Here is a 25,937-nt window from a genome sequence, read left to right on the forward strand (position 1 = left end):
ACTCTAAAAAAGAGAAGTGTTGGATACTTCTCTTGTTGTCTTATTTGTATTTGACTTTATTAAATGTTTGGCTAGAATTGTATTCAACAAAATCAGTTTTCTCTTAAGTAACAGACATTTCTCAGAGCTGTTTGTCTATTTTATGGAGGAATGTAGTTCATCATAGAACTGGCACCCAATGTTATTGAAAAAGTATTGATTTTGAATCGAGAATCGATTCTGAATCGAATCGTTACCCCCAAGAATTGATGCAGATGGTCTAAAAACCTCTTTTCAAAAATGAATTCTTATTGAAAAATATATATAAGATTTTTCAATAGTTTTTTGAAAAGTCTGATTTAGAATGGGGATGAGTCAGAATGGTTGTGCAGTTTTAACTCCAAGTGGCTGACAAGGTGGAGCAGAGTGAAGAATAAAACAAGACAAAGAGGATTGTGTGAGAAAACACAAGGAAGAAGATTGCTGATCATCTATTTTCCCAGATGGAATGTTCTACTCGCTCATTGAGGAGCAAGTATTGTCCCAAATCCAAGTGAGGACAAAAGATGCCATGTGATGTACTCAGAAAGTAAGTCAGGGAAGCCAAAGAAGTCATCATGAAGGGTACATACATGTATTTGCTATAAAAGAAGGAGATATACTACAGATCACTGGAACACAACCGTATCCAACATGGCCGCCAAACACTGGACAATGTTTGAGGTCATTAACACGTCTACGTGCTCTTCCAGGTGCCTCTTGGGGTCCTGACAACAACACAAAGATCAGCTTTAGGTGCAAGACAATAGACGAGGTGTGATGAGAAGTCATTGCTTTTCACATCAAATGGAGCTTTTTCTTACAAGATGATAGCAGGAAATGACTAGACGTGAAAACCTGCAGAAAATAGTCCTTCTCATATACAGGTAAAAGCCAGTAAATTAGAATATTTTGAAAAACTTGATTTATTTCAGTAATTTCATTCAAAAGGTGTAACTTGTACATTATATTTATTCATTGCACACAGACTGATGCATTCAAATGTTTATTTCATTTAATTTTGATGATTTGAAGTGGCAACAAATGAAAATCCAAAATTCCGTGTGTCACAAAATTAGAATATTACTTAAGGCTAATACAAAAAAGGGATTTTTAGAAATGTTGGCCAACTGAAAAGTATGAAAATGAAAAATATGAGCATGTACAATACTCAATACTTGGTTGGAGCTCCTTTTGCCTCAATTACTGCGTTAATGCGGCGTGGCATGGAGTCGATGAGTTTCTGGCACTGCTCAGGTGTTATGAGAGCCCAGGTTGCTCTGATAGTGGCCTTCAACTCTTCTGCGTTTTTGGGTCTGGCATTCTGCATCTTCCTTTTCACAATACCCCACAGATTTTCTATGGGGCTAAGGTCAGGGGAGTTGGCGGGCCAATTTAGAACAGAAATACCATGGTCCGTAAACCAGGCACGGGTAGATTTCTCCTGTTGGAACTTGAAATCTCCATCTCCATAGAGCAGGTCAGCAGCAGGAAGCATGAAGTGCTCTAAAACTTGCTGGTAGACGGCTGCGTTGACCCTGGATCTCAGGAAACAGAGTGGACCGACACCAGCAGATGACATGGCACCCCAAACCATCACTGATGGTGGAAACTTTACACTAGACTTCAGGCAACGTGGATCCTGTGCCTCTCCTGTCTTCCTCCAGACTCTGGGACCTCGATTTCCAAAGGAAATGCAAAATTTGCATGGTTGGGTGATGGTTTGGGGTGCCATGTCATCTGCTGGTGTCGGCCCACTGTTTCCTGAGATCCAGGGTCAACGCAGCCGTCTACCAGCAAGTTTTAGAGCACTTCATGCTTCCTGCTGCTGACCTGCTCTATGGAGATGGAGATTTCAAGTTCCAACAGGACTTGGCGCCTGCACACAGCGCAAAATCTACCCGTGCATGGTTTACGGACCATGGTATTTCTGTTCTAAATTGGCCCGCCAACTCCCCTGACCTTAGCCCCATAGAAAATCTGTGGGGTATTGTGAAAAGGAAGATGCAGAATGCCAGACCCAAAAACGCAGAAGAGTTGAAGGCCACTATCAGAGCAACCTGGGCTCTCATAACACCTGAGCAGTGCCAGAAACTCATCGACTCCATGCCACGCCGCATTAACGCAGTAATTGAGGCAAAAGGAGCTCCAACCAAGTATTGAGTATTGTACATGCTCATATTTTTCATTTTCATACTTTTCAGTTGGCCAACATTTCTAAAAATCCCTTTTTTGTATTAGCCTTAAGTAATATTCTAATTTTGTGACACACGGAATTTTGGATTTTCATTTGTTGCCACTTCAAATCATCAAAATTAAATGAAATAAACATTTGAATGCATCAGTCTGTGTGCAATGAATAAATATAATGTACAAGTTACACCTTTTGAATGCAATTACTGAAATAAATCAAGTTTTTAAAAAAATATTCTAATTTACTGGCTTTTACCTGTATATAAATATAAATAATGATCGATAGACAAATACAATAATAATATATAAATAATTACTGCGGGGAAAAAAATAATTTGCATAGTTAAATAAGAATAACGGGGCAAAAATTAATATTACACAGCAGTTATTTCCCAGCACTAAACCTGCAGAAAATAGTTCTTCTCAGCTTTCTACATCTTTACATTTTCACACTTTGCACTATTTTCTTACACTTTATGAAGCATTTCTTACATATTCCTTCATTTTAAGATCTTATTGTTAAGTCTTCAATGTGATTTGACTATTTTGTTGACATTGTTGGAGTGTTTTCCATGTTTGTGTTGACATTTCCTTTCTGCCTTGATAGCTGAGGGATTATAATCAGAGGAAGTTACATTTCAAATAAAATATTATTCTCCAGCTCCCAATTTTCCAAAGATCATACAAAAATATAAATAATTATCGCTAGACAAATACAATAATAATATATAAATAATTACTGCGAAACAAAAATGAATTTGCATAGTTAAATAAGAATAAGAGGGCAAATTAATGTTACACAGCAGTTATTTCCCAGAACTAAACCTGCAGAAAATAGTTCTTCTCAGGTTTCTCTGTTTACATTTTCACACTTTGCACTATTTTCTTACACTTTATGAAGCATTTCTTACATATTCCTTCATTTGAAGATCTTATTGTTAAGTCTTCAATGTAATTTTACTATTTTGTTGACATTGAGTGTTTCCCATGCTTGTGTTGACATTTCCTTTCTGCCTTGATAGCTGAGAGGTTATAAATCAGAGAAAGTTACATTTGAAATAAAATATATCTTCCATAGGTCATAACAAATATCGGCTGATACAAAACATTCATATGGTGATACAGTTTACGGCCGTATGGCTCAGCCCTCGTGTGCAGACTGAACACACGGCCCAGCAACTTCCCTCTTTCCTGATTGGTCGCTGTAAACAGACTCCTCTGGTCTGAGCCAATCAGTGGGACTTTTACTGTCCACATGTGTCACTTCTGAATGAGCAAAGTCTGTAGCAAAGGTGACTTTTTATGCTTCCATAAAAATAATGCAACACAGAATCCAAAAGTTTCCAGACAGTTTGCATCTTACAAGTGTCGTCTTAAAACCACACTAAGCTAATAATCATAAAGTGTTGGTGGAAAAAAGGAAAATGTTACCTGTTTGCCAACATTCTTGATTGCCAGCTGCTCTGGTGTCATTTTGTCCTCTTCTTCTACAGCCTGCAATGAGAGCAAAGTGTTGTGGTGTTACGAGGAACAACACCATGTTTGATTGGTTCTTGTCCTCTTTGGACAATTCACTCTTAAAGTCATTTCATGTCAAGTCATCATTAAATATGTCAAAAGGCATTCATAGATCATCTTCTTTTCCAATACCTCTTTAAAAGATAACAGTAGTTCAGCCGGGATATGCTCATTTCAAAATTAGACTTAGAGCCCCGAAATATTGTTATTGTTTTCATTGTGATATCCCGCCCGCCCTCCACCGTTTGACCAATTACAAAGTCTGAGTGTGTCACATCCAGGTTGCCATCTTGGCCTGGCTACTGCCACTGGTAAAGTTACTAAACATGTCAGACCTTAGTCCATCTAAAAGTTACCATTCTCAACTTATTCATGACAAAGCCAGGAACAAAACCAGGATTTGTATCAGAAACGCCTTTGAAAGATGGAGACCATTGAAAGCAGGGGAAGACGCCAAACTTGCTCATTTCCTCCTTGATAGATAAGTCGGGCATTTACGTTTTCTTATTACTTGTAATAAATGGAAATGGACATTTGGTGTGTAAACTATATTATCCAGTATAGTCTATGATCTTGTCTACCAAAGAAAGTATGTTCCTGCAACCAATGCTTAGTGAGGTGGTGCTTAGCTCCTAGGGCAGGGGTGTCAAACTCAAATACAGAGTGGGCCAAAATGTAAAAGTGAACAAAGCCGCAGGCCAAGGTTGAACAAATTAACCTTTTTATTAGGGACCCAAACAAGTTTTGCATTAAATATTGAACAAGCAAGGCTTATATAACTTCATAGTGACATGCAAAATCGAGTTTCAAATAATAATAATAAAAAAATATCAATGGCATATCAAATACAATTTAAATAAAAATGTAATGCCTCTTTTCTATTTGCAGCCTTCTGAGGTAAATATCAACATTAACTTTTTTCACAGGTTAATACATTTGAAAATAAAATAACAATGAATAAAACAACCATTCAGGACTTTAAACTGCTCAGTTTGCAACACACTGATCTAATCTGATGTGCCCAAGCCAGATACCTGATATCTTTTCTTGGATACTAGTTCATTAATGTCGGGGCTCAGGCTTTGAGCTGAGGCAACCTTCATTATCGAACGAAGGTGTTCACAGTCATTATATCTCGTCCACCCGGACCACAGTCTTGGGGGTGTGCCTTAAAAACACTGCCTTTAACGTACTGTGTGTGAATGGGTAAATGTGGAAGTAGTGTCAAAGCGCTTTGAGTACCTTGAAGGTAGAAAAGCGCTATACAAGTACAACCCATACTCTACGAGCTATCGTCACGTCCGCTTTTCATCCATTCTAACATCGTTCAGACCCAGTCACAAGATATGTGCGGTTTCTGTACGCACACACGAGTGAATGCAACGCATACTTCATCAACAGCAATACAGGTTACACTGAGGGTGCCAGTATAAAAAACTTTGACACTGTTAGAAATATACGCCACACTGTGAATCCACACCAAACAAGAATGACAAACACATTTCGGGAGAACATCCGCACCGTAACACAACATAAACATCCATCCATCCATCCATCCATCTTCTTCCGCTTATCCGAGGTCGGGTCGCAGGGGCAGCAGCCTAAGCAGGGAAGCCCAGACTTTCCTCTCCCCAGCCACTTAGTCCAGCTCTTCCCGAGGGATCCCGAGGCGTTCCCAGGCCAGCCAGGAGACATAGTCTTCCCAGCGTGTCCTGGGTCTTCCCCATGGCCTCCTACCGGCTGGACGTGTCCTAAACACCACCCGAGGGAGGCGTTCGGGTGGCATCCTGACCAGATGCCCGAACCACCTCATCTGGCTCCTCTCCATGTGGAGGAGCAGCGGCTTTACTTTGAGCTCCTCCCGGATGACAGAGCTTCTCACCCTATCTCTAAGGATAGCTTAAGGACGCTACAAAATACACCCCCGCTACCACCAAACCCCCACCCACACACACACACACACACCCCCACCCCCACCCCCCCACCCACACACACACACACACAACTTGTAGCGTCCCGGAAGAGTTAGTGCTGCAAAGGGTTCTGGGTATTTGTTCTGTTGTGTTTATGTTGTGTTACGGTGCAGATGTTCTCCCGAAAAGCAAATAGAACTTGTATTCATTTTGTTTATGAGTAGCATTTTGTCCAGAGTGTATGAAAGAAACAGAAAGTGTGTTACCTTGTTGTAGTTCTTTGCTAGTTCCAGCATTTCCTTGACGATAGTTTCATTCAGTTTGCAGTGCTCGCTGTAATCCTGAAGTGTGAGACCTTCCATCCAGCTCTTTTTATGCAAGTTGAGCAGCATCTACAGGAGTCATCATTGTCACCTCCACATTACAATAACAATGACAGATGTTGCACTACGGCCACACAAATGCAGACATTTTAAAAAGGCAACCTTGGGGTTTTGTGCTTCAAACTCACATTTTGGAAATTTGCAGCCATGTTTTTAGCATACGTGTGTGTGTTGTGTTTAAAGTGGTTAAATGATATAGAACCCACTTTTCTTAACACAGTTAGTGTATTCAAATGTATTTGAGCAAAACACCAGCATGACATGTAATGTAGACCACAATGAAGTGTCTTAAATGCAAAAAAAAGCTGTAAATTTGTCTAAGTGTCTAGGTGCGTGTTCCTTTAAGAAGGCCGACCTGCTGTGGATCTCCACCTGGAGGTTGTATTCAATATTAGTCCCTCTATTTGCTGGAAGTCACTATACATCCCAAAACGGCACATCCTGTATTCTGTAATTTATAAATGTATTTGAGCAAAACACCAGCATGACATGTAGTGTATGTAGACCACAATGAAGTGTCTTAAATGTAGATGAAAACCTTTAAATAACATTTACTTATGTTTTTAGACTTTATGAAGCATTTCTTATATATTCTTATTGTTAAGCGCTTATTGTTAAGTGTTAAATGTGATTTGACTATTTTGTTTACATTGTTGGAGTGTTTTCCATGCTTGTGTTGATTGATTGATTGAGACTTTTATTAGTAGGTTGCACAGTGAAGTACATACTCCATACAATTGACCACTAAATGGTAACACCCCAATAAGTTTTTCCACTTGTTTAAGTCGGGGTCCACTTAAATTGATTCATGATACAGATATATACTATCATATATACTATCATCATAATACAGTCATCACACAAGATAATCACATTGAATTATTTACATTATTTACAATCCGGGGTGTGGAGGGTGGACATGTCCTTTACGCTTTGATAGCTGAGGGATTATGATCAGAAGAAAGTTACATTTTAAATGAAAATTTCATATATTTTTATGATGGTCCTTATTTTCCATAGGTCTTAAAAATCATCAATAATTATCAATATCTACCGATATAAAACACTTATATCGTGATACAAGTTTCAGCCATATGGCCAAGCCCTATGTCAAAATATTGATTTTTTTTCATTTAGAGAATGTAATCAAGTAAATTGCGACCAATAATCAAAACTAAAAAGTGTGCACTGCAAAAAGTGAAATCTAAGTAAGATGAAATATCTCAAATAAGGGTGATATTTGCTTATTTTCTGTCTGATAAGATAATTCTTCTCACTAAGCAGATTTGATGTCATAGCGTTTTACTTGTTTTAAGGGTTTTGGTCCTAAATGATCTCAGTAAGATATTACAGCTTGTTGCTGAGATTTGATGACCTATATTGAGTAAAACATGCTGGAAACTAGAATATCAAGTGTTGCAAAGCTGTGTCATCAACACTCACAAGTATAAAACTACTTTTTTAAAGTAATAATTTCTTACTTCAAGCATGAAGAAAAAATAAATCATGATGCCGAGCGCATATCATTATGTCAAGATAATGGCACTAGCATTTACTTCATTTAAGAATATTTTTCAACATATTGAGCAAAAAGGTCTCTTTTTTTTCTACCAAGAAAAGTGCACTTGTTATTAGTGAGAATATACTGTACTTATTTTAAGGTATTTTTGGGTTCCTTGAGGTTAGCAAATTTGACTTGTTTTGGAAAGTCTTGACAAGCCGAATGTTCTTGTTCTAATGGCAGATAATTTTGCTTAGTTCAAATAAAATACCCCTCATTTTGGTTTATTTTTTCTTGTTTTTGAACACTGACTTTTTGCAGTGGGATTAATCTGATTTAAAAAATGATTTGTTTCACAGCACTATTTTTTTAAATCCACTCATGTGAACAGAGATGTTTTAAACAATATCTTCAAGAGGAAAAGTGCGTTTAGAAAATGTACATTTGTGTGGACCTGCCTAGGAGGGCGGAGTCTTACCTTCTGCTCCAACTCATTTTTCCTGTAGTTAATAGTGATGGAGTAGTAGTGTCTGTTCAGTCCATGAATCAGAGCCTACACAAGAAAATACATACGTACATTCTACTGCCTCACCAGTAACAATCATCCAAACATGAAGTGAATGGAAACAAAACAATTATTACTCAACACAAAGGTGTCGAATTGTCTTACCTGGATTGAGGGTTTGTTGAGATGACCCAGATTAGATGTGGTCTGTCTTGGTTCATGACCCAACACCATCATGTTGGCATTGATCAGTCTGAAGGCATCAATGACGACCTGACAAATATGTCATGGGATGGTGTTTTCACATGGTTACAAATATTAGGCTGACATACAAGTAGGGATGGGAATTATTGACATTTTTACGATTCCACTTTCCATTCTGCTTAGAGATTTCCTTCTTTATGGATGGTAAGATGAGGACTGGAAAGTTAAACTACATCAGTTTGTGACAAATAAAAGCAAGTCCAATGGAAATGTACATTGTGTAATTCTGAAACTATTAACAGGGCTGGAATTTAACCGCGGCACCGTGTCATTTGCTGCGACCGCCCTTGTGATTTGCAGTAATGCCCTAAAAAGGGACCAACATTTACGGCACCAACATGCCGAGACCGCCGTTGACTGTTTACTTGTTAATGGAGTAGGGATGTAACGATAAACGGTACAATGATAGACAGCGATAAAATTCCAGATGGTTAGTAACACTGTTTAAATGTGTATTTACCGAAAAGCTGTAATTTAGTAATGCATTTTAGGCAACTGCTTATTTCCTGAATACTGAAGCGCTGCAGAGTCTGCTCATGCGCACTTGAGCCGTTCGGCTGGGGATACATGGCGGCGACTCTATGGACTTTGTTTTGAAAATGTTCCCTCCGAGCTAACGGAGCCGATCGCTTCGTTTCAATGGCTTCTACTTCTGTGGAGTCTTGGTGTGCGATCTCACTGGCACTCATCGAGGGTGGACGCTCCCCTTTCCTCTCCTGCTTGCTTATTTGTCTTGTCTTAACTTCAACGCCCTCGACGCAAATCCCATAGGGGTGATGGAAGGATGGGCAGCGCCGGAGAGCTGCGGCCTTCCACCGTGACCCCGCACTCCCTTCCCTCTGTTGCTAGATATCTCGAGATGTACCTTGGAATATGTATATGTGCTTTGCTATGGAGGTTTTTTCCCACTCCAGACTGGGCCCCCTTAGGAGCCCAGTCTAGATTGTATTTTTTTACTCATCCTTCCCCAGCGTTGACCTTTTTCCCATCTTTTACGGGGCGCCTTGTGGCGACCCATTGGCGTTCCTGTTCTGTAACCCTGTACACTTTTTGTTTGTCTAATCTTGAACGGGTTTGTGCTGAAAACAAAGTTTTGTTGTACTTGTGCAATGACAATAAAGACCTATCCTATCCTGTCCAATATCTGATGTTGCAGTTTCATTTTGAACGTGCAGCTGGCGTCCTTCCGTCAGCTGCTGGGACTGAGAGTTAGCATGCTGCAGGCGATGTGTCGGGAACGTTGTCACAACTTACTTATAAAGTCTGTAGTTTGTTTACTGGGATGTTCACTCCTCCTTTATTTAACTGCTAACTTCATACTTGCCAACCTTGAGACCTCCGATTTCGGGAGGTGGGGGCGTGGTCGGGGGTGGGGCAGGGCGTGGTTGGGGGCGTGGTTAAGAGGGGAGGAGTATATTGTCAACTAGAATTCACCAAGTCAAGAATTTCATATATATATATATATATATATATCTATATATATATATATATATATATATATATATATATACTGAAAATATGCAAACAAAACTGTGTTTAGATAATTGATACTTCAAACTTGCATAAATAAATCTTAAGGAATATAACATAACTTGGCTTCTGAGAGTTTCAAAATGTAATGAATAAAATGCTAAAGTTGTTGATAAACAAGCAATTATTTGAATAATTAAATATGGTCATTTTAAATGAATTATTATGATAATTTAAAATGAATTATTTCAAATATGTTTATTTTAATGTATAATTCTATGGCTGGATGTAATAAGGAATCAGAAAAAATACAAATAAAAATACAATAAATGTTGATGATTTTAGCAAAATATAGTAAAAATGTATTTATTATTATTATTTTTTTAAATTAATAAATATATTTATTTTTAGATAAGATAAACATAATAATACAATTTATCTGTAGTCTGGATGATTTATTTCTTGTCACCCTGTTGTCCTCCCGTCGTGAAAAAAGGCAGTCCTCACTCAGGTCCGCATGGAGCTGGAGGGGGCGTGGCCTCCAGCTCTGGCTGAAAATCGGGAGATTTTCGGGAGAATATTTGTCCCGGGAGGTTTTCGGGAGAGGCGCTGAATTTCGGGAGTCTCCCGGAAAATTCGGGAGGGTTGGCAAGTATGGCTAACTTTGTTAGTGTTCCAATAACATCAATACTAGCTCAAATGTTTTGTCATCTCATCCAATTGAACACTGGCTGAGTTGTCTGTGAGGCACAAAGATTGTGTGTTAGATGTGAGAGGTATCACTCTTGTTTATTTTTGTTGGCCAGACTGTTGCACTGAAGCACATGGTTGTTGTTGAAGAACAAAGCTTGTTTATTTGACGTGATCTTCATTATCCAAACTGCTTTGTCTTCTATATTGATATCAAAAAGTAAACACTATGTTTTTTACATTACGTGTGTTTTTTTCATGTCACAAAGTAATTACTTTAATAACCATTCATGTGACATAGTATTTTGTTAATGTGTTATTGTGTATAATTAATTCCTATACGACCGATTTCTACTCAAACTCTCAATGGATCTGTCCTAATACAGCATGTACATGTACACACATTAGTACATGTGCATAACTTAATAAATACCTCTCGCTATGAAAATGTAAAACTAGAGATAAAGGCATCACGTAATAAAAAATCTGATACGCTGATACTATTATTGAACAAAAACACAAATATTTGTCTTTAAATATGTAGACCCAGAATGTAGAGCAATTTTATGAGATATTACAAATGACATGATGTTCACACCGCAACACTGCTTTACCAAACATTGTCAATAGTCATGATTAATAATCGTGATTTCAATATTGATAAAAATCAATTTACCGTATTTTTCGGATTATAAATCGCTCCGGAGTATAAGTCGCACCGGCCCAAAATGCATAATAAAGAAGGAAAAAAACATATATACGTCGCACTGGAGTACCGTATTTTCCGCACTATAAGGCGCACCTAAAACCACAAATTTTCTCAAAAGCTGACAGTGCGCCTTATAACCCGGTGCGCTTTATATATGGATAAATATTAAGATTCATTTTCATAAAGTTTCGGTCTCGCAACTTCGGTAAACAGCCGCCATCTTTTTTCCCGGTAGAACAGGAAGTGCTTCTTCTTCTACGCAAGCAACCGCCAAGGTAAGCACCCGCCCCCATAGAACAGGAAGCGCTTCTTCTTCTACTGTAAGCAACCACCCGCCCGCGTAGAAGAAGAAAAAGCGCGCGGATATCACCGTACGTTTCATTTCCTTTGTGTGTTTACATCTGTAAAGACCACAAAATGGCTCCTACTAAGCGACAAGGATCCGGTTCATGAAAAGACGCAATCTCTCCATCCGCACACGGATTACTATTTCACAGCAACTGATATTCCTGTGAACCGCACTGTGGATACAACGGGAGCACGTACGGTGAATATTCGCACCACAGGGAATGAGAAGTCATCCTTCACTGTGGTTCTAGCTTGCCATGCTAATGGCCAGAAACTTCCACCCATGGTGATATTCAAAAGGAAGACCTTGCCAAAAGAGACCTTTCCAGCCGGCGTCATCATAAAAGCTAACTCGAAGGGATGGATGAAGAAAAGATGAGCGAGTGGTTAAGGTAAGTTTAAGTTTACGCGAAGAGGCCGGGTGGCTTTTTTCACGCAGCTCTGTCCATGTTGATATACGTATGTTTGTGATTGCACGTTTGCGTACATTTTGGGAGTGAACAGAGTTGTTAGAACGCTGGTTTTTAATATATTATTAAAGTTTGACTGACCTATCTGACTGGTTTTTTGACATTCCTTTAGCGCAGTTAGATGCGGCTTACAACACCGGGCGGCTTATAGGTGGACAAAGTTTTGAAATATGCCGTTCATTGAAGGCGCGGCTTTTAACCCAGGGCGCCTTATGGTGCGGAAAATACGGTACATGTATACATTTTGAATGTGAATGTTTTTTTTTTATTTGGTTGAAGGATTTCAGTATAGGTAGTTTTCGAAAATTTTGAGCACATTTAAAATGACTGCGATGATAATAACCGTGATAATTTTGGTCACAATAACCGTGATAAGAAATGTTGAGCCCCTGCCTCGAAAGAAAATAATGTTTGCCTTGGTGCCCTAAAATATGAGCCCTCCTTTAAGGCAACACTTGCCTTGACCTTAAAAAGTTAAAATTGGAGGCCTGTATTAACATTACTTTTCTGAAGAGCAAGCATAAGTGCTTTCAATGAAATGATTAATTACAAATATCGACATTAATGATACTTAGGTGTTTACATCAATATCTTCTATTATCACAAAATAATCGTTTATGGTTATTCTTTACAAACTCAGGAAATAAGAACCAAACATAGTTGAACATTTTGTATGTAATAAAAGAAAATAAATGATCTAAATATGGTTTGATATTGTCAGATTACAGTTGTGATCAAAAATGTAATAATTGAATGATATTGGTATGATCAATACTGCCCTTGTAAGCACTTGGTGTTGGATCCATACACACATTTGTAGTACCACCAAAACATGTGTGATGTTTTGAAACAACAGAAGAATAAGTCATTATGACATTTTAACAGAAGATGAAAACATGTTACCACAGAAAGTTAGCAGATCTTAACAATAAATTAACAAGAAGATTAATAATAGTTTTGATAAAAGAAAAATACAAATAAAAATGATGTAATATGTTACTGCATAAGTCTACAGCTAAATTAGTATCTTTGTAACCCATTTTGAAATAGTTCTCTTATCCTATATACACCAAATCATTATTGTGATAGATTTTATGGTGAGAAGTTGCACTATATATTGCGATAAAAATTTTAAGCCACATCGCTTATCCCTAATTGGTAGTATTTCCTCCCTTTGATAAAATATCCATTTTGCAAGTAAAGTTATCCCTCTTTTACTGCTGTTAATTGGTTCCAGGCCTGACTGTGGTAAATTACTTTCTGTAATGGAGGATTTCTTTATTATAAATCAAATATATTCATAGTTAGAGCGTAAAAAACTGTTTACTAGCTTCTAAATATGGGTGTTAATAAAATGAAATAAGACCCTCTTGGTCACATTTGGTCACTCATATAATACAAATACAGTAATGCTGCTTCAGGCTGAGCCAATCAGTGGCTGGGATACTGAACAGTGCCCTCTGGTGGCCAATACTTACTATAGTACTTATTTTTGTCATTTATTTGGCCATTTTATGCTTAAAAATGCTGAGTTTATGTAGATATGCTTTGTAAAATGTAATAAATATTTGCAATAAGCACAACGTGGCCTGCTGTCGTCCTTTCTTGTCAAATATAACGCTCAAACGCCGTATCGTTTGCAAACGGTTCCCTTACCCAAACAGGGAAGCGGTTCTGTTTTATTTTGCCATCCTTACAAAGAGCGCCCTTCAAACGCTTGCCCACCTTTCCCTTGACGCTCTGAATAGGATCCACCACCACTGCCACAGCTCTCTCCGACAGCGCCTCAAAGCTTTGCTGTGTGTTGATGTCCACCCCGGACAACCAGCAGCCAAAGCCAGGGTGACTGTGGTACCAGCCCACCACCATCTCGGGCCTGATGAAGAGAAGGGTCCGTTATGACTGTCAGGATACTTGACTTACTGGTGCATGTTTGACCTGCCAGTCTGCTTCAGCATGTCCAACATCTTGGCTTGGAACACAGGATCCACCGCCTCAACGCTCACACCCTGTGTGTCAACACATGTTTCAATCACCAGCACACATTGACCTTGTACTATGTCAAACACCAGCAGACTTGGAGAGCATCAACAGAATTATTATGTGCTTTTTTTGCTACTTTTCCGTGACACTTATTCCAAAAGACGGGCCTGCTTCACAAAAGAACAATAAGATTGCAGACGAGGGATCAACCGATTATGGGCGCCGATTTTTGGCAGGTTTTTTTTTTTTTTGTCCTGTCCAGCTTCTCAGGCAAATCATATAGTTGATGTAGATGCTAGGGGTGTAACGATACACAAAAATTTCGGTTCGGTACGTACCTCGGTTTAGAGGTCGCGGTTCGGTTAATTTTCGGTACAGTAAGAAAACAACAAAATATACATTTTTGGGTTATTTATTTACCAAATTTGCAAAATCTTCCACCAAAAATATTTTTCTTAGTGTAATATTTGATGTGAAGTAATGGGAACCTTGGATAGGTCAATAATTCATAATAACATTGATTTTGATTCAATATTATGTTTGAAAAAAAAACAAAAAAAAAAAACAGCTTTGTTTTATTAGTCAACATTGCAACTTTTTCTAAATTACATTTAACCTTTAAGCTTTTTTATTTCACTTTTGTTATGTTTTTGTTTATCTTAATAGTATTTTTAGAATGTGCTGTGGGCCTTTAAAACATTAGCATACCTGCCAACTTTTGAAATCAGAAAAACCTAGTAGCCAGGGTCCAAGGGCCGCAGGCCCCGGTAGGTCCAGGACAAAGTCCTGGTGGGGGGTTCCTTCGCCCCCCGACGCAAAATGATTATTAGCATTCAGACAGGTTAAAATGTTGCTAAAACCATCACTTTTCTATCAGTCACAGTGACTTTTCAAAACAAAAATATTACAGCAAAAATCATATGGGTTGATTGACATGTTTATTCTGTAAGATAACTTCAATAGTTTGAAATTATTTTGACAGTTAATGCCAGTTATCCTGTCAACCTTTCACAAGACTTCAATTTGTTAATTGAAAGTATAAACACTTTTTACAGTAAACAAATGGTAAAACAGTACTAAACAATTCCATTTAAAAAAAAATTGGTGTCATTATTAACTTTCTGTCCAAGCTTGTATAATCTACTGCCTTGTTCAATTGTAAAAAATATTCTGTGCCTAAAATTCACATTTCTATCACAATTATCATACTGTAAACATGGTAAGCTAACGTCATTAAAATTAATAGTCCTGTCAATAGCATGGAATTACAATTCAAATGTAGTTTTTTTGTAAGCCTTTCAAAAGAATTCAAAATATGAAAAATTAATGAAAATGAATTTAAGCCATCAGACACTTGAAAAGTGGCACATCACATCTCTAATGTAATCATTTGAACTTTTCAACAGAAATAGCACTGCAAAAATATTAAGGACATACTTCTGTATTTTGGTAGTTATGCTGTCAACATTTAACAAGATTTCTTCAACTTAGACTTGAAAGCATAAATAGTATAAACACTTTTAACAGTATAACAGTACTAAACAATTCCAATAGATAACATTGGTGTCATTACCTTTTTGTTTGCTCAATTATTGCCTCCGTAAATAAAACTTCGGCATTTATCACATCCAAAGAATCTGTTTGGGCGACGAAAAACGTTGAAAGTTTTCCACTTGTATCGCTAGCAACGGCATTAGACTTGTGTTTTTTTGTCCCAACGTGGTCTTTTACATCGCTAATTCCTCCGTGTCCGATCGAAAAATCTTGTCTGCACAAGGTGCAATTCGCGTAGTTTTCACTCTTTTTGGAACGGATAATTATTCCCGGATAGGCTTTTGAATATTCTTCACGGAATGACTGCAGTTTTCTTTTCGGTTTAAGACTCGTTTGCGATTTTTCTCCGGCTGATTCCATGATCGTTCGCTCATTTGGAAACAATGGCAACTGGTGCCTCGTGCTTGGCAGCGGTGCTATAAATAGCCTCGCGCATGGCATTCGGAATGGCTCGATAGGAAGTTACGGAAAGCAGTGTCGACTGTCATTGTTGTTACGCGATTTCGTGAATAAAACTTTTAAAACAATAGTTTTTTTTAATTAATGAAAAAACGTATTTTTTAATCACTGCAACCGTAACCCGGAATAGGTTGATGAAAACCGCACTAATTACGGGAAAACCGGAGTAGTTGGCAGGTATGCATTAGCTGTGGGCCGCAAATGGCCTCCGGGGCACACTTTTGACACCCCTGCTATAGATAATAAAAAATTAAATGTGATAAATCTATGGATAAAAAGCAGAGCCTGGCGACGCATGCGCGTTTATCATAACGCTCTCTCTCTCTCTCTGTCTCTGCCCCTCCTTCACCAATGCTGCTGTGTGCACAATTTGTTTTGTTTTTAACCCCTTCTTAACCCTGGACGTACATTGCAAATACACGCAACCCTAACTCAAAATGCCGGACATTTAAGAAACTCCGCCCTGACAGCTCCGCTAAAGAGGACATGTCCGGTGAAAAGAGGACGTATGGTCAGTCTATCCTAGCCCGTTAGCTGCTAGCATGCCGTGTGTTGTGCCTCGGTGTGCATTGTTTACACAACGTGCGTTACGCTACTTAATATGTCTGTGTGGAAACTCGTTCGGTACACCTTCGAACCGAACCGGAACCCCCGTACCGAAACAGTTCAATACAAATACACGTACCATTACACCCCTAGTAGATGCCCATATGGGCTGTTCACATTTACTTAACAAAAGAGAAGTGTGGGATACTTCTCTTGTTGTCTTATTTGTATTTGACTTTATTAAATGTGTTTATATTATCATTTGGTGCAGGAGGGGATAGAAAGAGGAAAAAAAGGAAGACAGAGGGGGAAATTGTGGGGACAAGACAGACACACAAAAACAACAACAGCAAACACAACAACAACAACAACAATAGAGCAACATCAGCAAATAGGATATGTATAAATATGATGGTAAAAGTGATAGCAAAGAAGCAGTTAGTGAAATAATAATGATACAGAAATGACAATGAGCATTATTACACTACAAATGGATCAATACAAATACCAATAGAAATAGCGCTATTGATAATGAATAATACCAATAATTTACCTCTATTATCAACAATACAGTTGCTCATTTTTGGCAGTTTGGCGAATATTGGCAACAGCCTTTTTCCCTCCGCATTGGCTTTTTTCAAAATTTTTATTAAATAAATATATTTTTTAATCTATAACGATTGCTAATATTTACATCTATTATCACCATTACTATCATTTTAAATCTAACAGTCATCGAACAAGCATCTGCCCTTTTTGAATCCGACAGCCCCGTTACCAACTGGTTATTTCAGCTCAGATGTATGGAGGTTCGTTTGTGTCTTTATTATAAAATATTTTTTTGACACTGGAATTATGTCACTGAATCTTTTTAAATCTAATTACCGTATTTTTCAGACTATAAGTCGCAGTTTTTTTTTCATAGTTTGGCCGGGGGTGCGACTTATACTCAGGAGCGACTTATGTGTGAAATGATGAACACATTAGCGTAAAATATCAAATAATATTATTGGTCTCATTCATGTAAGAGACTAGACGTATAAGATTTCATGGGATTTAGTGATTAGGAGTGACAGATTGTATAGCATGTTCTATATGTTATAGTTATTTGAATGACTCTTACCATAATATGTTACGTTAACATACCAGTTGGTTATTTATGCCTCTTTTAACGTACACTTATTCAGCCTGTTGTTCACTATTCTTTATTTATTTTAAATTGCCTTTCAAATGTCTATTCTTGGTGTTGGCTTTTATCAAATACATTTCCCCCCAAAATGCAACTTATACTCCAGTGCGACTTATGTTTTTTTCCTTCTTTGTTGCGCATTTTCGGCCGGTGTGACTTATACTCCGGAGCGACTTATACTCCGAAAAATACAGTATGTGACAAATTCATTAAATCAAAATGTGTGTGTTTGAAAATTCATTCTGTAAAAAATCATTGTATGTGAGGAGCTTCCCAAACTACTCGGTGTAATTTTCACTAGCCTATACACTGCTGCCATCTAGTGTCTCTAATCTGCAACTGCCTTCAAATCTACTTTATTTTATTACCTTAGCTGCACTCATCCTACCTGGCTACCAAACACTCTCTCCACTGATAAATGGCACCCTTGGTAAGTTGGAAATGGTTTGACTGTATTTATTGGCACGCTTAAAGAAATCATAAAAAATATCAATAATTATCGATATTGATCAATATAAAAAAAAACGTATGTCGTGATATACATTAATTTTCAGCTATATTGCCCAGCCCTACTAATAATAATAATATAATCATAAAATAGATGTATTCTTATACATTTTATCCTCAAAAGATAATCTCTCTCATTACAGGGAAATTTGACATATTTCTAATATTTTGGTGAATAATGACAGGTTTTATATTTGTTTGTGGCGATTTTACAGTGAATTTGTTGGGACCTTTTTACAACAAAAACATTTTGTGAGGGGTTGATCTACAATTTATACAATCTAGATATGTTAAACCCATCTTTAAAAAGTCATGAACCTAATAATGTTATTAGAATGTGTTTTAAAAAAGTGGGTTTCAACCAAATCCATGCGATATTTAGATTTTAGTGCATGTGTGTGTGTGTTAGTGTTGTCCCAATACCAATATTTTGGTACCAGTACCAAAATGTATTTTGATACTTTTCTAAATAAAGGGGACCACAAAACATTTCATTATCTTTATTTCAATAAAAAATGTTAGTGTACATGAAACATATGTTTATTATTGTAATTTAGTCCTTAAATAAAATAGTGAACATACTAGACAACTTGTCTTTTAGTAGTAAGTAAACAAACAAAGACTCCTAATTAGTCGTATGCAGTAACATATTGTGTCATTTATACACCTATTATTTTGTCTACATTATGAGGGACAATCTGTAAAAATTGATTATTAATCTACTTGTTCATTTACTGTTAATATCTGCTTATTTTCTGTTTGAACATGTTCTATCTACACTTCTGTTAAAATGTCATAATCACTTATTCTTCTCTTCTTTGATTCTTTACATTAGTTTTGGATGATACCACACATTTAGGTATGGATGTGATACCAAGTAGTTACAGGATCATACATTGGTCATATTCAAAGTCCTCATGTGTCCAGGGACATATTTACTGACTTTATAAACATAATATACATTTTTTAAAAAGACGATAAAAAAATCGATGTAATCATAGTAGTATCGACTAGATACACTATTGTACTTGGTATCATTACAGTGGATGTCAGGTGTAGATCCACCCATGGCGTTTGTTTACATTCAGCGGTCCTAGCTTGCTGTTAGCGGTGAGCTATTGTATCCTCCTACGGTGTGTAGTGAAGCATGTTTAGCTATTCCTCGTCCTCCAGTGATAATGATACTTGTAAGAAACTTACTTTATGTGTCGCCATGGAGGCGATGATTAGTGATTTAGAATTAGCTAAAACACTGCTAGCTAGCTAGCTAGCCATGTCTTAAAGCAGCTCTTCCTGAGGGTGTTTCAGTGTTATAACTTCACCTTTATCTTTACTTTTTACACCAAAATGCGTCTATTCTCCCTTTTCTGGCTACACACTGTGTCTGCTTGTAAGTACTCTGTGTGCGTGCGCTGCCCAACATGCTCCTCTGCTCCTAAAATCAGCAATGTCACGACATGACGACGCGCCGTCATGCCCATAAAAATAAAAAAAATTATGAGGAACCGGTACTTTTCAGAGTATAGTACAGTTTTTGATTAATTAGTACTATACTAGTACCGGTATACCGTACAACTCTAGTGTGTGTGTGTGTGTGTGTGTGTGAATGGAGCAGTGACTCTCGGAATTGCAATGTGCAATATTAGATGTGTTAAGCTATTGAAATTGTTGTTTTGTTTGTGTGCAGTAAACAAACATGGCTAACGATTGTCATTTGCATCTGTAATAATAATCAGTGCATGACTGACATAACTGGACACTTAAAAGATGTGTCATTGTTTGTGCTACGGCGCCATCTTTTGGATGAAATCGCTCACTGTAGGTGCAGCTGGGTGAACGCCTGCAAGTGTTTCCTGCTGTTGAGAGCTTTGAACCGGAACTGTACCGTCTTCTAGCCGTCCATAGCGTTTCTACTCGCATGGATTCTTCATTCGTCACTCTGTGCAACGTTTGTAAGTTTCACAATATAACTAACTATTCTTGCTTACTAAATTGTCCTGCTCTGTGTGGGAATGTGTTTCACAATAAAAGGATGGATTGTTTTTTTATTTCTACTCCCATCTCTTTGGTGATAATGACAGTGTGTGTGTGTGTGTGTGTGTGTGTGTGTGTGTGTGTGTGTGTGTGTGTGTGTGTGTGTGTGTGTGTGTGTGTGTGTGTGTGCGTGTGTGATAATGACAGTGTGTGTGTGTGTGTGTGTGTGTGTGTGTGTGTGTGTGTGTGTGTGTGTGCGTGTGCGTGTGTGATAATGACAGTGTGTGTGTGTGTGTGTGTGTGTGTGTGTGTGCGTGTGTGTGCAGCGATGTACGTACTGTTCCAGACTGGGGCATGGCAAACACGTCGATGACCCGCACGGTGTAGTCGTCGACAAACTCCCCCAGCATCAACCCCATGACCTCCATGGGCACGCCCGCACGGCCGTGCTTCAACATCTGGAGGTGAAAAAGCAGCGGTCACACAACAATAACAATAATAACAACAAGTTCAGACAACCTTGAGCAGGGCCAGAGACGAGATGTAGACTTGTTCTGCTGTGTCCACAGCTGGTGCATCTGTCGGGGGCCCCTGATGGAGCGAAGCAAATGTCTTGTGTGGGACCATAACAACATTTTGTGATGAATGACTCTACCTGGCCCAGTCCCGGCATCCCACCTCCCAGTCTTAACAGACGGTCCATATCAGGATCTGTGGTCAGTACACAAAGTGGAATAATAGTTCAGTTAGTTCAAAAAGAAACTGAAAACTTACCTATTGACCACCTATCTCTAATGCCTCATGTGGGGTAGACTACTGTTGGGTTTAGCATGGTTGAATGAATGTATGTATGTATGTATGTATGTGTGTGTATGCTTGCTTTAGTACGATTATTTTGAGTTTATCATATAGCATTTTTTTGTGCTTGCCACCATGTTCCAGCATTCCATGTATATACTGTTCTCTGGACCCCCTGCCAAAAGCTTCTTCTAGCTTATTTGGCGGACCCTTTCACTTACCAACATCCTTAAATGATATTCACTACTATTGTAATTGTTCTATGGTATTGTGAATAAACTTGAAACTTGAAAGTAGTCGTTCGGACTTTGCCCACGTTTGATATATATTCAAACACAGTGTTACTGTTCAAACTGTGTGTAATGTTACGTTGGCCGAAAATATTAAATGCACTTGTTAAATAAATTAAAAAAATAAATAAATAAATAAACAAAAAAATAAAAAAAGGGGAAGAACGCCACCTTAAAGAAGACGTACTGTAAATTCAGGACTATAAGCCGCGACTTTTTTTTCCTACGCTTTGAACCATGCGGCTTACAAAACGGTGCGACCAATTTATGGATTTTTCTTCGCAGACGGCTATAATGGAAATAGACACTTAAAAGGTGTGTCATTGTTCGTGCTATGGCGCCATCTTTTGGACGAAATCGCTCACTGTAGATGCAGCTGGGTGAATGTCTGCAAGGGTTTCCCGCTGTTCAGAGCTTTAAACCAAACCTAGAAGTGCCCTTCCGTCTTCTAGCAGTTCATAGCGTTTCTACTCGCGTGGATTCTTCATTCATCACTCCAGGCAATGTTAGTAAGTTTCACAATATAACTAAAACAATTCTTGCTTACCAAAGCGTTCCATGTGTGATGTCTGTAGGAGTGTTTTCATGCATACGTTTACGTGCTATTGTAATGTAATGAAGCTAGCGTCGTTAGCATGAGGTCATATGCTAACACGTTTACGAGTGTCTGTGTTAGTATTATTAACTTACATTGGCATTCTTTTTGCATTGTTTCAGTTTCGTAAATTCACCAAAACATCACCGTGGAGTTATTGAGTCCATTTATCTGATTGGAGAGCTAGCTTTTCCTCAAATTGAATGGGTGCAGCTTATATCCTGTTGCGCTCTATAGTCCGGAAAATACGGTAATATGCCTCAAACAAAGTTTCCCCACTATGTTATCTATTTCCTGCATATTGATTATAGGCTGTCAGTGTAGTTTACTACAGCTAGCAACGGCGCCGTAGTAGAATCAGTAGTAACGACTTACAGATTAATACTGAAGAATCTATACCACCGATACCAGGCATTTATGCTGTAATATCGCTTCTCTCGGGCTGAATGTTACTGGGTATCAGTTGAGTTTATTTCGGACATGCATACCAGAATACAATTGTGTACAAACTAAGGTTGACAGTTTTTATTTCAACAAATCCGAAAAGGAATATGATGGGGAATACATTCACACATCACTAGTTAGAAGCATTTAAGTCCCATCTTAAAACTCATTTGTATACTCTAGCCTTTAAATAGACCGCCCTTTTAGACCAGTTGATCTGCCGTCTCTTTTCTGCTCTGCCCCCCTCTCCTCCGTGGAGACAGGGGGCACAGATTAGGTGACCGCAGATGACTGGCCCCACTATGGACTGGACTCTCACTATTATGTTAGATCCACTATGGACCGGACTCTCACACTATTATGTTAGATCCACTATGGACTGGACTCTCACACTATTACGTTAGATCCACTATGGTCTGGACTCTCACTATTACGTTAGATCCACTATGGACTGGACTCTCACACTTTTATATTAGATCCACTATGGAATGGACTCTCACACTATTATGTTAGATCCACTATGGACTGGACTCTCACACTATTATGTTAGATCCACTATGGACTGGACTCTCACACTATTATGTTAGATCCACTATGGACTGGACTCTATTATGTTAGATCCACTATGGACTGGACTCTCACACTATTATGTTAGATCCACTATGGACTGGACTTTCACTATTATGTTAGATCCACTATGGACTGGACTCTCACACTATTATGTTAGATCCACTATGGACTGGACTCTCACTATTATGTTAGATCCACTATGGACTGGACTCTCACACTATTATGTTAGATCCACTATGGACTGGACTCTCACACTATTATGTTAGATCCACTATGGACTGGACTCTCACACTATTATGTTAGATCCACTATGGACTGGACTTTCACAATATTATGTTAGATCCACTATGGACTGGACTCTCACTATAATGTTAGATCCACTATGGACTGGACTCTCACTATTATGTTAGATCCACTATGGACTGGACTCTCACACTATTATGTTAGATCCACTATGGACTGGACTCTCACACTATTATGTTAGATCCACTACGGACTGGACTCTCACTATTATGTTAGATCCACTATGGACTGGACTCTCACTATTATGTTAGATCCACTATGGACTGGACTCACATTATTATGTTAGATCCACTATGGACTGGACTTTCACAATATTATGTTAGATCCACTATGGACTGGACTCTCACTATTACCGGTATGTTAGATCCACTATGGACTGGACTCTCACACTATTATGTTAGATCCACTATGGACTGGACTCTCACACTATTATGTTAGATCCACTATGGACTGGACTCTCACTATTATGTTAGATCCACTATGGACTGGACTCTCACACTATTATGTTAGATCCACTATGGACTGGACTCTCACACTATTATGTTAGATCCACTATGGACTGGACTCTCACACTATTATGTTAGATCCACTATGGACTGGACTCTCACTATTATGTTAGATTCACTATGGACTGGACTCACACTATTATGTTAGATTCACTATGGACTGGACTCACACTATTATGCTGGATCCACTATGGACTGGACTCTCACACTATTATGTTAGATCCACTATGGACTGGACTCTCACACTATTATGCTAGATCCACTATGGACTGGACTCTCACACTATTATGTTAGATCCACTATGGACTGGACTCTCACTATTATGTTGGATCCACTATGGACTTGACTCGCACACTATTATGTTAGATACACTATGGACTGGACTCTCACTATTATGTTAGATCCACTATGGACTGGACTCTCACACTATTATGTTAGATCCACTACGGACTGGACTCTCACTATTATGTTAGCTCCACTATGGACTGGACTCTCACTATTATGTTAGATCCACTATGGACTGGACTCACACTATTATGCTAGATCCACTATGGACTGGACTTTCACAATATTATGTTAGATCCACTATGGACTGGACTCTCACTATGTTAGATCCACTATGGACTGGACTCTCACTATTATGTTAGATCCACTATGGACTGGACTCTCACTATTATGTTAGATCCACTATGGACTGGACTCTCACACTATTATGTTAGATCCACTATGGACTGGACTCTCACACTATTATGTTAGATCCACTATGGACTGGACTCTCACTATTATGTTAGATCCACTATGGACTGGACTCTCACACTATTATGTTAGATCCACTATGGACTGGACTCTCACACTATTATGTTAGATCCACTATGGACTGGACTCTCACACTATTATGTTGGATCCACTATGGACTGAACTCTCACTATTATGTTAGATCCACTATGGACTGGACTCTCACACTATTATGTTAGATCCACTATGTACTGGACTCTCACACTATTATGTTAGATCCACTATGGACTGGACTCTCACTATTATGTTAGATCCACTATGGACTGGACTCTCACACTATTATGTTAGATCCACTATGGACTGGACTCTCACACTATGATCTAGAACCACTCCACGTCCATTGCACCGGTCACCCAGGGGGGGGTCCCCACATCTGCGGTCCCCTCCAAGGTTTCTCATGGTCATCCCATTGGGTTGAGTTTTTCCTTGCCCTGATGTGGGATATGAGCCGAGGATGTCGTTGTGGTTTGTGCATCCCTTTGAGACACTCGTGATTTAGGGATATACAAGTAAACTTTGCTTGATTGATTTAAGTGCAAGTTTAGTCTTTACAGAACTATATTAATTTGAACACAATCATGACAGTTTAAAGGCGTATTTGCAAGTCTATCGCTAGCTTTACTTAGCTTTAGTGAGCTAATGTAGCAGCACCTAAAAGCTCTACGTGGACAGTCGTTTGTTGTATTTGACACCTTTAAATCACCATTTATTGGTCTATGTTTGATGTTAAGATGAATTCAATATAAATAGCAACTATAAACTAAGGCTAGCATTTACGGTAGAGTTCTGTTAGCATTAAATGCTAAGCGAGCTAGCTAGCCTTTGTCTCGCAAAGGAAAGGCAGCGCTAAATGATTCACATATTCCTGACACATTTCTGTGTTTGTGCGCTGAATGTATTTACCTGTTAGTGTTGGCTGTCAGCTTCCAGAGGTTGAAGACAACTTTAACAACGCAGAAGAGAATCCGCTCGCTTGTCTGCAATGAATCAGCCAGAATGGTGTTTTAGTTAGAACTACTTCCGTCGCAAGTGTGACGTCAGACGTCACCGTCTTGTAATTGCACAGATTAGACGCACGAGAGCGCTAGATTCATACTTGGTGAATAAGTAGCTACGTCAGCGCGCCAGCAGCCATTATAGATGACGTGTCAAAGGGTCGGCCATCTTAGTAGGGGCCACTTTCCCATTGAAGGTAATGCAATACAATGCTTTGTACATTGAAAATTAGACTAGACTTCCTTTTTATTGTCATTCAAATTTGAACTTTACAGCACAGATAAGAACGAAATGTCGTTACATAAGCTCGTGGTAGTGCAGGATAAAAAAAGAGATAAGGTGCATATATAAATAAATAAATAGATTACTGTACAGATAAATATATTGCACTTTTTCATATGCATCCACGTTTATGGATGTATGTTATATTGTCTTTTTTATTCCAG

At 38.4% G+C, this 25,937-nt stretch overlaps 1 protein-coding gene across 1 annotated transcript; it reads right to left on the reverse strand.

Moving 5' to 3' along the window:
- Positions 1–597: 597 nt before the first annotated feature.
- psmd14 (proteasome 26S subunit, non-ATPase 14) lies at positions 598–25,531 on the reverse strand. The gene is made up of 11 exons (XM_061974612.2): positions 25,399–25,531; positions 20,850–20,905; positions 20,714–20,785; positions 20,533–20,652; positions 13,921–13,991; positions 13,708–13,858; positions 8,197–8,304; positions 8,005–8,079; positions 5,909–6,034; positions 3,643–3,705; positions 598–746 (listed from the first exon to the last, which is right to left on the reverse strand). Exons 2-11 carry the CDS (start codon positions 20,895–20,897, stop codon positions 648–650), a joined length of 933 nt encoding a protein of 310 aa, XP_061830596.1. The 5' UTR covers positions 20,898–20,905; positions 25,399–25,531; the 3' UTR covers positions 598–647.
- Positions 25,532–25,937: the final 406 nt, after the last annotated feature.

Source organism: Nerophis lumbriciformis, linkage group LG15 (genome assembly GCF_033978685.3).
Source record: "Nerophis lumbriciformis linkage group LG15, RoL_Nlum_v2.1, whole genome shotgun sequence".
Taxonomy (NCBI): Eukaryota; Metazoa; Chordata; class Actinopteri; order Syngnathiformes; family Syngnathidae; genus Nerophis; species Nerophis lumbriciformis.

Coding starts and splice junctions, on each gene's coding strand:
- psmd14 (XM_061974612.2), bottom strand. CDS start 20,897: ATGGACCGTCTGTTAAGACTGGGAGGTGGGATGCCGGGACTGGGCCAG. Junction 20,653..20,713: donor CGTCTCTGGCCCTGCTCAAG/GTTGTCTGAACT, acceptor TTTCACCTCCAG/ATGTTGAAGCACGGCCGTGC. Junction 747..3,642: donor TCAAGAATGTTGGCAAACAG/GTAACATTTTCC, acceptor TGTTGTTGTCAG/GACCCCAAGAGGCACCTGGA.